Source organism: Polypterus senegalus, chromosome 1 (genome assembly GCF_016835505.1).
Source record: "Polypterus senegalus isolate Bchr_013 chromosome 1, ASM1683550v1, whole genome shotgun sequence".
In the NCBI taxonomy this organism is placed as follows: Eukaryota; Metazoa; Chordata; class Cladistia; order Polypteriformes; family Polypteridae; genus Polypterus; species Polypterus senegalus.
In genome coordinates this window covers 204,057,271-204,071,559 of record NC_053154.1, presented here as the reverse complement: position 1 = coordinate 204,071,559, position 14,289 = coordinate 204,057,271, and the positions used below count along the sequence as shown (strand labels likewise).

At 41.4% G+C, this 14,289-nt stretch overlaps 1 protein-coding gene across 2 annotated transcripts in view; it reads left to right on the top strand.

Annotated features, from left to right (window-relative positions):
• LOC120538167 (GON-4-like protein) overlaps positions 1–14,289 on the top strand; it is a 141,189-nt gene that overhangs the window by 103,634 nt on the left and 23,266 nt on the right. For both annotated transcript variants that reach the window (XM_039767611.1, XM_039767606.1), the window contains exons 15-21: positions 130–343; positions 6,706–6,792; positions 7,801–7,990; positions 8,195–8,345; positions 8,895–9,045; positions 10,618–10,734; positions 11,325–13,688. In XM_039767611.1, coding sequence (XP_039623545.1) covers positions 130–343; positions 6,706–6,792; positions 7,801–7,990; positions 8,195–8,345; positions 8,895–9,045; positions 10,618–10,734; positions 11,325–13,688 — 3,274 coding nt within the window. The remainder of the gene's footprint in view (positions 1–129; positions 344–6,705; positions 6,793–7,800; positions 7,991–8,194; positions 8,346–8,894; positions 9,046–10,617; positions 10,735–11,324; positions 13,689–14,289) is intronic.

Below are 14,289 nucleotides of genomic sequence, written 5' to 3'. Positions count from 1 at the left end.
GACTAAAATTCCCATATTGTAGACCCTGTGTAGTAAATGCTTTAAGTGAAGTTCCTTTTAACATTTTTTCAGATTCAAATTCAGACTTAAGTTTTATACTGTACTATATTTTCCTCTGGATTCCTTTAGGTTTGAGGAACCACTGGCTAATATGTTGATTGAACGTCGGCGGACAGTTAAAGAACAACTGGAAGCCTGGAGACAGAGGAGAGCCATGGCAAGTGCCAGAGGGGATTCACCAGATGCCCCTTCACAGTCAACTGTCCTATCACCTAGCCAGTGTCCTGCACCACTTTTTCTAAATGAGCAACAAAAACTGCAGCTTCAACAGCAAATGCAACAAGTAAGACACTCCTGTGTTTTTTACAGTATACTGTAACTAGCCATGTGCGCCCAACTACGTTGCGCGTGTTAAAGTTGTCTGTGAAGGGTTCCCTGTTTAAACGTGGCTGCCAGTCGTGAACTGGGCCCTTCGTCGCACAGCATTATGATTTTTTATAAGGGAAACAAAATTACAAAAGAAAACCCTTGGATATTGATTCGATAGGAACGGAATCTGGTGGTGTAGGAGCATTTCTCCTTCTGTCCGTTCACTGTCCATCTCGTTTTCACGACGTTGTCGTTTCCTCTCATGATCTCTTGTCAACCTTTCTCTAATCTCGCAGGTTGCTTTGTGGCAATCCAAAGAGTAAGGCAATATACACGGAGCAATGGTTATAAAAGGGGGACACATAGGTATCCAGACTCTTTAAAGCATAAATAGGGATCACTTCACTGACATGTGAGCAAGCCACGGTACAACTGTGAGATGCACAGCACTCGCCAGCTACAACGTAAAAATGATAATTTCCAGAACGTGCTGTTATGTTGTCATTCATTTTACCCACTGTCTTTCTTTCATTCATATGTTACGTAGGCACGTACCTTTTATCTTTGGAAATCTCATTCTCTAACCAGGCCTCGGGAGCTAACCAGCGTAACACTGTTCACCACCCGTTTCGTTACTCCAGCACATTGTTGACATCCATGAGTAACAACACCGTACTAAACTGGAAGGTGGTCTACGCATGCGTGGAATTTGCGGACAAACAAAGATCAAGATCTAAATGAAGATCTCTTTAGTTAATTTAAAGCACAACAATTTGTTTAGTTTGAATGTCTGTGTTTTGAGGTGTGACTGGCGTACTACAGTCTTCAGTAGTATAAGCCTGGAGGAGATTCTTAATGCAATGCCTATGTTTTAGCTGTCTCTCTACTGCCATCTAGTGCTTCTTCTTATAATTAATTCGCGGACAAACAAAGATCAAGATCCAAATGAAGATTATATATAGAGATTAGCCCATGTTAGAAAGTGTTGTCACACTCCGTAGCCTCATGAGCTGAGCCGGCATTTCAAAAAATGTTTGAGAGGTAATTTTAGTCTGCAGCAACAGTTACAAAAAGAAAGGAAATGAGAGAAAACAACAAAACAAGTTTTAGAATCATTTTATTTCCAAATGCATACAATATGCCTTCTGCCTCTTTGTGGATTGTGTACATGTTCATATACCTTCATATATTACATACTGTATACCATATATAGATAGTTAATATGCAGTATTTCAGTATTGTATTTAAATTATGAAATTCAAAGTGGAAAATGAATGCATTTAACAGGAAAAAAATAATTTATGTAGTACATTGTCTAGAAATGTGGGATGCCAAGTTGATTAGTCTGCCAGAAGAGTTCTGATCAAGAAGTACAATTAAAGGGAAAATGTTTTATCAGTTTTAGTTTTGCAAATATGTAATTGACTTGAGAAAATCAAATCTTCCGTAGAACACTTCCTCTTCATTGTTCAAAAGGTTTTAAAGTGACTACACAGATAGATCTAAGCTATATTTGGCTCAACTTTCTTCCAGGGAGGAACAGAATGGCCAATCAGAAAGCTGTCGTGTTGAGTAGCATGCTGAGTCAAAACACATTTACTAACAGTGTGAAAGATGTTAACATAGAATTTAGGGTAAAGTAATATGTAAAACATTATTTGATCTGTTTTTTTTTTTCCTTTGTGCATGCTATTTGGGTCAATGTGCATTTGCTTAGTGCTTCTGCATCACTTTTCCAGAGTTCTTGGTTGAATTCTTTATTGAGGCCTTGCCTCTGTTTGCGTAGGAGATGTGCATGTGAGGTTAATTAGAAACTCTAAATTAAATTGGCTAAGTATGAGTAAGTGTAAGTGTTTACTTTTGATGCCCCAAAGATGTGAGACGTTGTTCTGAAGTTAATTGCAGGAATACATTTTGCACTTTAGGTCAGTGTTTACTTTGGTGTAATGATATGTACAAGTAACAAGAGTGGTCACACCTAGTGGAAATTAATTTGAGTTTAAGTATATGAGAAGCTTTCTAAAGTCTTGGCAGAGAATAACTAACAAATCATTTTATCTATACTTAGATCTGGTGCAAGTCAGTGCTTTAGGTTGTTCCCACTGGTAGACAACTTACTGGTCCAAATCAGGCAGCTACAACAATAAAAAAAATGTATTTTATGAAAGAATGTATGCAAGTTTATTATCTCTTATCCAAAGTATTTCAGATGTTTGAATTATTAATATTTAGATATTTTTGAATATTTGAATATGCATAATGAGATAATTTTGTGACACTCTTCATCAAGTAGGAAAATGCAGAATAAACAGCTAAGTGACAACTCACACATATAATAATTCATAATACCAAGTCATTATTATAATGGGTGCTGACATGACAAACATAGTAAACCTCAAATTAAACCTGCAAATTTTGTAGTACTCTATAAACTGCTCTTTATAGTTATAGCATTGGAAACTTAGCTGAGACTGGTGTAATCTGTTGTTTGCATTCCAGCGTCAAATTCAGTGTTGCCAGACAGGAAGTGCTTGTCTCAAGTGTTTTTATGGATATTAGAAGTGCCTAAAATTATGTCAGGATGACAAAGTTGATTTTATTTTAAAACCAGTCATACCTCCTTTAAATAGTGTGAACGTTACCCGGGCACAGACAGGCAGACATGTTGTTTTTCACCCACCACATGTTTATTTACAATATGTACAAGTCCATAAGTGCACCACACACCCCCAAAGTACCCACAGTCCTGGCCCCACAATGCCTTCTTCAGACTGCCTCCACACTCTCTTCTCCTGCTTAGTCCTTCTTCCACCCAACTTCAGCCCCGAATGAAGGGAGGCAGCCCATTTTATTATCACCCGGATGTGCTCCAGGTGGGTTCCGGCAATCCTCCATGGACACACCCCCGTGTGGCGGAAGTGCCGGTTGCATCCCCAAAAGCACTTTGGGTGTCCCTGCTCTTCTTCCCCCCAGCACTTCATGGTGTGGCGGAAGTGCTTAGGTCCAGGGCTCCAAAAGCATGGGGGTGCCCCCTGGCGGCGACCACAAGCCACTACAGGGTGGAGCTTCAAAGCTCTGTACCCGTGGCCCCCAAAGGAACCAGGGCGGTTGCCCCCAGATGGTCTGGGGAAGGCGCAAACCCTCCTCCGGTCCTCCTGGGCGTCCCGGCCAGGTCGCCACCCCAGCCACATCTGACAATAGAAACTAAAAACAAGTTGTCTGGCTGTTTCATTACACCAGCAGGAGAAGATGATTTAGGGCTACATGTCTTTGGGTTCTCCTCACATGCTGTCCTCTTTAACAGTTAATGTTCACTTTCACACAGAAGGGATGAAACCCAGTGATAAATTAACTATTTCTTAGTTTTGAGCAACTAGTATCTCCTCTCAACTAAGTTCTGGTTTTCAACTGTGAAGACATTTACTGAAGCAGAGCAATGCTAGATATCTTGAGAGATACCGTATATACTCGCGGATAAGTTGGGATTTTATTTAACAGTGTAATTTCTGGTACGTTATAATGTCAGCCATATAAGTCGAATGCGGAAAACTCATGCTATTGGTACAAGGGATTATGATATGCAAATGCTTACCTGAGAGAGTAACCAGAGAGCACACTGCCTTTTTTTTCTATGTGGGTACGGCAATGTGCTGTATCAGCGTGTGCTCCTGACCTCTCTCCCTCTCTCTCGCTTGCTCTCTATTGTGCCTACGTGACCACACGATAATACCTGAACTATTCCGAAGCAACGTTTGCACTGATTTGTATTTTTTGCATCTCAGCACCCTCATACACCTTTTTCATAAGAGCATACCCTTATCTATGATGGAGCGTTCTATTAGAAGAAAATGGTGAAGTTGGTTTTACATTCAATGTCGTTGAAGTAGTGAAAAAAATTGGTATCTGCGCTGCTGCAACAAAATTTGATGCGTCTGAGAAACTGGTGCAAGATTGGAGGAGGCAAGAAGATGTTGTAAAAGATAGCTTGGCCACAGACAGACACAACACCCGATGTCCACAACACACACACACGGTTTATTTGCAGTTACTATTTACACAATCTAGTTCCACCAACTCACACAACTACTCAGTCCTTTTCCTTCACTATTCTTCAGCCGCCTCCACTCCTGTCTCGCAGGCTCTCTCCTTTCCCTCCTGACTCCGCTCCTTGAATGGAGTGAGGCTGCCCTTTTTATAACGCCCCAAGTGTGCTCCAGGTGCTCTGAGATGGTCTTCCGGCAGCACTTCCGGGTGTGGTGGAAGTGCTGCCCTTGCACCCGGAAGCACTCCAAGCATACACAGTTCCTGGAGCAGCAGCACTTCCTGGTGTGGCCATGGACCCCCTCAGGGTTGAGCTTCCCAGCTCTGTATCCATGGTCCTTGATGGAAATCAGGGGAGCCACCATCTTGTGCCCAGGGGAGATATTGCCCCTGTCCCAGTCCTTCCCTGCTCCAGGTGTCCCAGTGGGGCAAGGTCCCTGGTCATCTGCCCCACCCCCAGCTGAAGCCCATAGGGTGAAGTGGCCCGTCCCGCAAGGGCGGTTTCCTTTCTTGTGAGGGGGTTGGTGCATTGGAGTACACAGGTTTCTCCTGCAAAAGAATAGAAAGGCCCGTAGACGCTGCCCCGCCACCTCCAGGCGTCCTCCGCAAGCACAGACATTAAATCAGTCAGCAGGGGTCTCGCATTTCACTCACCCTTACCTGCTGGCCATAAGCCACACACACACTGCGCCCCATGCGCTGGCTTTGTCAGGTCCTTCTCCGGAGAGGGTGGAAGGTTCACCGCCCCTGCTTGCACTATGCTAATAGCAGGAGGCCAGCACACATCCTCCACCCCCTTACCTGCTTCATAAGTCGTATCCAGGCCACTCCCCGCCGCTTGCTTCTTCAGGCCACTCCCCAGGGGACGGGACTCTAGGCTGTTCTTCACTTACAGAGATGTTCTCCACAATAGCAGGCTCCCGTCGTCCTCAGACTTTGTCCCGCCTTCGGCACCAGGATTGGTGTTCTTTGGCCAGCCAAACAAGGTAGGCACCCGGAAACCTGTGCCCCATGCCCCCGGGCAATCCTTCCCGGAGTCTTGTACCTCCCTCTGGAAACCCTTCTTCCGGAGGTAGCTTCCATGGCCTGGCCACTTCTTCAGGCCCACCATTGCTTTCCTTGGCGATGGGCACCCTCGAGTTGCCTGCGGTCTTCAGGCCGCACCTGGACATCTTCTTTCCCATCGGGGAGAGGCGGTGTCTTCGTGGGCCTAGGGCGAAACAAGCAAGAGGGACTGAGTCGCTCACACAAAGTGTGCGAGTGTCGCAGGAGCGCACATACTTTGTGCCATGGCGAAACTGCATGTGTCTTGCACTGCTGTGCCGGGCTACTTTACCAGTTATTTTTAATGGGTCCCTGCCTTGAAACAGGCAGAAAGTCCCATCTGGGATGCCATGTAAAAGATAGCCCGGCCATAGAGAGTTACAACACCCGATGTGCACATCTCACACACCGTTTATTTACAATTACTATTTACACAATCCATTTCCACCAACTCACACAACTACTCAGTCCTTTTCCTTCATTATTCTTCAGCTGCCTCCACTCCTCTCTCACAGGCTCTGTCTTCTCCCTCCTGACTCTGGCTGCTCGAATGGAGTGAGGCAGCCCCTTTTATAATGCCCCAGATGTGCTCCTTGATGGAAATCAGGGGGGCTGCCCTCTTGTGCCCAGGGGAGATATTGCCTCTGGGCTGCCTCTCCCGGTCCTACCCTGCTTCAGGCGTCCCAGTGGGGCAAGGTCCCTGGTTGTCTGCCACAATGTAAAAAAAAAAAAATACTTATCGCATTTTTGAATAGGCATATAAGTCAGGGTCTGATTTTATGATCGATTTTTCGCGTTTCAAGACCAGACTTATACATGAGCATATAGGTAGGTGTTGCGAGATGTCAAATGCACCTCTCAGTTGTATTTTTACAATCATACTGGGGTGACGTTTGATTTATTGTGATACTAGTCATGCTTCTATTAAAGTGAAATTAAAGAAAGTTTTTTGACTGTTTCATTACACCAGTAAGAGAAGACGATTTATGGGTATGTGTCTTCAGGGTCCAATCAATAGCCATTCTCTTAGCTTGTGTGTTATATTTTAACAGATGTATGAACTAAGCTGCTGTACATTGCAATATGCAAAATATAGTTCTCTATAAACTGTCTTTTGTTAGTTTTGGCATTGTAAACTTGGCTGTCACAGGTGTAATTCATTCATTATGTTCCCGTATTAAAATAGTTACACTGAGGTTATTGCTAGCACGACTAACTGTTATAACAGATCTCTTATCCTCTGTTATGCAGCACGTCCAGCTACTTACACAGATTTGCATGCTGACAACCTCCGTTCCCTCATTACAAACAGAAGCCAATACCACTCGTCTATTTTTGGTGAGTCAGTGAACCTTATTCTAATAAACTTAATATTTCCTTCACTCAATGTACCTGGTACTTTCTTCCACAGGTTTCGGGATGGTTCTCCTGTTTCATTATTCTGTTGTTGTTGTCCTGGTTCCTTCTTAGTTTCTGTTTTCTTGACCTCTCCTCACAGGGATGTGGTGGATAAAGGTTGCTAGTGGGGGGAATTCTCTTTTATCTGTTTTTTAAAATTAGATTTAATTTGTCATTTCCTGTATTTGTTGGATCCATTAAATGGTAGATCAAAACATGCATTTTATTGTCTTCTCTTTTTCTTTATACCTTTTTCATTTTTGTTACCTGCTGTTTGGAGAAATTGATTATAATGACATAATCATTTTTACATGTTATTTTCAGTTTATTGTAGATTTTGTGAAAGACTGTAACAATACAAATTTTTATTCCTTTTAAACATGTTCAAGATGAATAATAGCATTTGCTCTTATGCAGGCAATTTAGTGTAGTGGTTAAGGCTTTGGACTTCAAATTCTGAGGTTGTGAGATCGGGTCTCTCTGCTTACACTGTGTGACCCTGAGGAAGTCACTTGACCTGCCTGTGCTCCAACTGGAAATCCAGAAGAAATGTAATCAGTTGTATCATAAATGTTTTCTTTTTATGTGGGTGAGGTACTTTGCTAAGTCATAAGGACATTTTATTGATTACTATACTAAGTCCTTTATTTTGTCGCTTTCTAATTGTGAAATGTTTATTTTGAAGACTGTTATATGTATTGCTGTATATGTTGGCTTATTTTACTGAGGGCAGGTGGGGAATAAATAATTTAATTGTCTTTGAGACCTGTACTGTAGTATTTAAGCAAATAATTAATTTAAACTCCTACGTTAAATCTTAAAATCCAGTACTAGTTAATAATTGCAATCTAAAGACATGCGAGTATAGCATAAAAATTATTTTTTATTAATAATAAATTTATTTCAGATTGTTTCCTCAAAATTAGTTACATTTTTTCATCTCTCTAGAATGAGCTGCTGTCCTTTGCTGAGAGCAAAGAAATGGCTAACCGACTTCTAGACCAAAACTTTTGCAGCGCCTTTCGCCCATGTAATTTGCAGGGTTCGCTGTCTTTGTTGGAGGAGTTTGACCGTTCTGTACAGGATGGTCAGGTTGTTGAAAGTTCCCCACAAAAATCTAAAAATGCTAAGTCCAAAGGTAACATTTTAATCTTATTTAGATGTTTTACTGGGTATTGGATATGCATATACAATTTTGTTAAACTGTTTTTCATGTTCCCCAGTGTGTTAAGCTAAAGTGAAGTTTATCATTGGATTTCTCAATTATCATATCTTAATCTGTACCATTTGCTTCTGTTACTGCATGTATAACCTTTAATGTTAATTGTTTGTATATTGCTAGGGAATACATACCCTGTCCTGCCTAGAAAGGTGGCTTGGCATCTAGCAACACGAAAGGAGTTCTTGTATCCTGAATTGTTGCCTCAGTGCTCAATGGATCCTCTCTTACACAACCGTAAACACAAAACATTCTTCTCAAAAGGAGAAGACTGGTATGTAAAATTGTTTTGCAAGTTGACCTATAATGTGTTTATATAGTAATTGATTATACAATTTAGAATCTTTATTAAAACATAGCGGTCTCTTTCCAGATTGAAGCTCTTACATGTATTACCTCTAGTACCAATAGTGAGACTAACTTAACCTCAAGGAAAAAATTATATTTTCTATTGGACATGGAAATATATTATTTTTGTGCTTTTTTTTACTAATTAAACTTCAATAAACTTAGACATGCAGTGACATTATTTGCTACTTCAAGAATAGAAAAATTGGCCATTGTTTGGATTTTTCAAGGTTAGTTGAATGACTAACAATTTTCTGGCTGCATGTTTTGCTGATTTCTTAGGAAGAGATGACTTTTTGTTGTGTTTCCTAAAATATTCATATTTATTTAGCTAAATTCAAAGCACTGTACTATTTATTTTTATTTGGTGATAAAGTGAAAGATTCCTATTTGTATACTATATGCAGTATTCACTGTACGTACCTCATCCTGCAGTGTTTTCTTTGTCTTTCTCTTTTGGTTGTTTTCTTTTTAGTCTGTTGGCCTTAGGGTTGAAACACTTTTCTGAGACACAAAATGCTCGCCAACTTATCAGTAAATACCTTTTGCCTGGCAAGACAGCCAAACAACTTAAGTTTCGGATTCAAAAAATGAGCAGACCACGGGCACCAGAAAATGACATTAAGGCAAGTGTTTTTAAAGTTGCTGTTTTTGAATGTTTTATAAACTGCTCAAAAAAATTAAAGGAACACTTTGAAAACACATGGACTGGGTAATATGTTTGGAATGAAAGGATGCCACATTGTTTGATGGAAATGAAAATTATCAACCTACAGAGGGCTGAATTGAAAGACACCCAGAAAATCAAAGTGAAAAAAATGATGCGGCAGGCTAGTCCAGTTTACCGAAATTTCATTGCAGCAATCAGAATCGTACTCAATAGTTTGTATGGCCCCCTCAGGCTTGTATGCATGCCTGACAACATCGGAGTATGCTCCTAATGAGACAACAGATGGTGTCCTGTGGGATCTCCTTACAGATCTGGACCAAGGCATCACTGAGCTCCTAGACAGTCTGAAGTGCAACCTGGCAGCGTCGGATGGACAGAAACAATGTCCCAGAGGTGTTTTATTGGATTTACGTCAGGCGGGCGTTGGGGCCAGTCAATGGTATCAATGCCTTCATCCTCCAGGAACTGCCTGCATACTCTCGCCACATGAGGCTGGGCATTGTCATGCACTAGGAGGAACCCAGGACCAACTGCACCATCATAGGGTCTGACAATGGATCCAAGGATTTCATCCCGATACCTAATGGCAGTCAAGGTGCCGTTGTCTAGCCTGTGGTCTGTGTGTCCCTCCATGGATATGCCTCCCCCGACCATCACTGACCCAACAGGCAGCGTAACATTCTTAAAAGTCTGTCACATGTGCTCAGGGTGAACCTGCTCTCATCTGAAAAGCACAGGGTGCCAGTGGTGGACCTGCTAATTCTGGTATTCTATGGCAAATGAACGTCGAGCTTCATGGTGCCAGGTAGTGAGCACAGGGCCCACTAGAGGACATAGGGCTCTCAGGCCACCGTCATGAAATCTGTTTCTGATTGTTTGGTCAGAGACATTCATACCAGTGGCCTGCCGGAGGTCATTTTGTAGGGCTCTGGCAGTGCTCATCTTGTTCCTCCTTGCCCAAAGGAGCAGATACCACTCCTCTATGGCCCTGTCCAGCTCTCCTAGAGTAACTGTCTGTCTCCTGGAATCTCCTCCATGCAAATCAGACTGCGCTGGGACACACAGCAAACTTTCTGGCAATGGCACGTATTGATGTTCCATCCTGGAAAAGTTGGGCTACCTCTGCAACCTCTGTAAGGTCCAGGTATCGCCTCATGCTATTAGTAGTGACACTGACCGTAGCCAAATTAAACTAGTGAAAAAACAGAAAAAATGAGGAAGGAAAAATGTCAGTGGCCTCCACCTGTTAAACCATTCCTGTTTTGGGGGTCGTCTCATTGTTGCCCCTCTAATGCACCTGTTGTTAATTTCATTAACACCAAGGCAGCTGAAACTGATTAGCAACCCCCTCTGCTACTTAACTGACCAGATCAATATCCCACAAGTGTCATTGACTTGATGCTATACTCTGATTATAAAGTGTTCCTTTAAGTTTTTGAGCAGTATATGTAAGCATATTGCTATATTCATTGATTTAATTAATTTTTTTAATTATTGTTATTTTTTTTTCCCTCTGTTTTCTTAAAAGTTCTACCAGATGTTCAAAGCAGTCCGTCCTTTACCAAAACCTTGCCTGATTGTTTTCCCTTGGCAGGCAAAGCCCCCTGTGGAAAGGGAAGAGAGCATCCTGCCATTTTGGCTTCGGGTATGAGAAACATTTGGTTCCTTTGTGAAGTGGAATTACCATTATAGCAGCTAATTTTTTTGAGACTATACAAGTGCAGGCTTCTTTGAATATCATATAAGATTTCACTATTTATTGCTTCGATTAAATGCAACAGTCTGTTTTTTTGCCCTATGTATTTATTTAAGTTGAACAAATATTTTCTTATACAAATAGTCTAATCTGTCATTCTCATCCTTAAAAAAAAAAGCAACACTAGAAAATATGTATTCATTTTTTACTAACTCATTTCCTTCAGATTTGAAATGTCAAAGTTTGTCACTGACAGTTACAGTTTCATTGAGTTGTTTGTTATGAGATATACCAGACCTAGATCGAAATCAATATCTGTACAAATTCTATCCTTCAAGCATTTTAAGTACTTTAAATTATTTTTATTATGATCTTTGAGTTACAAGTTTACTTTTTGGGTAAGGCAGATGAAGTTTGTGCTTATTTTTATATTTGTCAGTCTAAGGTAATTTATATGCCAAACAATCCTCTTGTCAATATTTTAATCTTGTGAAGACATAAGTGCTTCCAGTGTAAATGCATTATTTCCTGTTTTACAGAGAAGTCTTCCATATATTTATGAAGCAGTTATGGACTATACTCAGGTGCAATTAGAAGCTCAAGGACTGCCTGGTCTAGTTGATATACCTCCTCCTCCTCCTATTATCTTCCCATCTGGAGTACTATACCCTCCTGAACTACCAGAAGATGTTACTCTGATTCTGAAATCAGTTGTACTCAAGCCTTTCAGGTTTCGTTGGCGTTCATTTGCAAAAAAGCCTGTTGCATCAGTGCCTATGAACATCTCTCTACAGACACCAACATTTATCCATCTGGCACCAAGTTGTACTTCTGAGAAAATACCTGCCCTTGCGCAAACTCTGAATTTTACATTAGTCACAGATATAGCACCAAAGCAAGCAAATTCAGTGATTAAAGCAGAAATGGACTCCAGAGAGCCTTCAAAATGTTTACTTCCGGCTTTACCAGTTTCTAATAACCTCTTTTCTGTGGCCTGGCCTACTGAAGAAGGACAGTTAAAGTCTGTTACTTCCCTGCCTAAGAGTAAGGAAGTATCAGCAAGTCTGACTAGTTCTGGTACCCTCCATGTTCAGCAAAGCAACACCATTGGTTTAAGTAGCAGTCATACTCTATCGTCTTCCAAAATTGCAATTTCCAGACCAGTGTTTAATCAAAATACATCATCCAAGGGCCGCAAGAATGCACAGGTTACAGATACCCCAATGATTTTGACACAGAAAGTGTTACCTTTGCAACCTGCTCCCTTACCTCAACCTGCAGCCACTGGACACCAGCTGTTACTTGCTATCCCCACAGGGGGGCAGCTGGCAATTCCACCAGTGGGACAAGTAAAACTTTTGTCCCTAGGAAATGCCTCTGGTTCAGGTGTTAATGGATCAAACCCAAATGGCCAGACTGGTGGGATCTGCAGCATTATCCAACCAGCAGTCTTCCTCAACAATGCTCATTTTCCAGTAATGACCACTTCTTTAGCAACACCAGTGACTGCCTCTCTGATGTCTACAATTGGCTGCCCTGCTTCTCCCCTAGAGATTAAACCTTTGAACCCAACCTCAGAGACCAAAAATGCTGAAAATCTGGTAGATCCAGCAACTGATCCCAGTGGCCCTCTTACTCAACTTCGACAATTAGTTTCTCATGATCCACCAGCTGAAAAATCTACTGACAAACCTCCCTTAATTTGCAGTTCTGCAAACAATGTAATTTATTCAGGTGCTGGATTTGATGAGTTTGAACAGTTTTCAGTAAACTCTGAAAATGGCTTTCAGAAGTCTAATTCAAAAATTATTGCTGGTAGCCCCATACATTCTAGTTCTATGAAAGACAACAGAACAAGCATGGACACAAATGAAAGTTCATCTTTGTCTAAAGAAATCAAAGTGAAGGCACCTTCTCCAGGTAACAAAGGGGATATTTTGTCAGATGTTGGCAGGGGTACAACATGTCAGTTTGATGGCTCTGTCAATAAGAGCAAAGCATCTCAAGATATGTCTTTCCAAACCCAGGAAACCCATAAGGATCATGAACTTCGTAATATATCATCACACAAACCTGACGTGATAACCAAAAGTAACTCCTTGACATCAAAGAGTCCTTTGCAGGTTATCTCTGTAACCTGCAACCATTCAGTTGCTTTTTCTGGGAATGATGTAATAGAGGAAGAGAAAAAACAGGAAGAAGAGGCAGGTGGTGAAGAGCCAGATGGTAAAGAGGAAGGCTGGTCTATAAGATCAAATCATGAACCATCCATGTTAACTCTGTCAGAATCTTCAAATAGCCCCAGCAGTATTGTTGAGGGCCAAGCCAATGCAGTCGAGCAATTAATGGACAAGAGATCCACACAGAAAAAGACAGAGGAGAACAACATACTTGAAGATGACAACATTGAAAGCGGAACTCAACTTGAAAGCACTTACAGGACAGAATTCAAAATATCTTCAAAAAAATCCCAGTGCAAACTAGGAGAAGTAGCAATTCTTGAACCTGGGAAAGCAATGCACCAGGCTGGAAAGGGTATCAAAGTGGAAGGAAAAAAGGACATTTTTGCCATGTCTGATAGAAATTGTGTGGAGAATTCATCTAAAAATGATCACGTAGAAGGAAACAAGAAAACAGGAAAAGAGGAAGGTGAGTTAGGAACCTCCTCTAAGAATTCTCCAGGTAATTCTAAAAAAACAGAAGGACAAGAAGCATCACAGAAAAATGAAATGGGTAATGATGCACAGCTAGAAACTGAAAGAAAAGAAAGGCAGCACAATTCAGCCGGTCCAATGGAGGAAGAAGAGGAAGAAGATTTTGATGACTTTACTCAGGATGAGGATGAAGAGGAAGTGTTGTCCACTGCTTCAGAAGAATCAGTCTTGTCAGTGCCAGAGCTTCAGGTATATAAACTAATTACTGTCATTACATCTAATGTAGTAAGTCATGCACATAAAGTTTAGAACAGATGTTTGGAATTAGCACAGGATAAGTCAGACAAAAAAAATAGGATTACAGTGATCCCTCGCCTTATCACGCTTCCACTTTCGCGGTTTCACTCCATCGCGGATTTTAAATGTAAGCATGTCTAAATATATATCACAGATTTTTCGCTGGTTCGCGGATTTCTGCGGACAATGGGTCTTTTAATTTATGGTACACGCTTCCTCAATTTGTTTGCCCAATTGATTTCATACAAGGGACACTATTGGCGGATGGCTGAGAAGCTACCCAATCAGAGCACGTATTACATATTAAATAAAACTCCTCAATGATATACGATATGCTTCCTGTGCGATGCTTCGCACATTTCAAAGCTCTAACAGCCCGTATTGATTTTTGATTGTTTGCTTTTCTCTGCCTCTGTCTCTGACATTCTCTGCTCCTGACGAGGGGGTGTGAGCAGAGGGGCTGTTTGCTTAGAAGATACAGACGCTCCTCTAAAAAATGCTGAAAAGACTACCTTCACATTGATCCCTTCATTGCAGCGGCTTTATCGCGGTG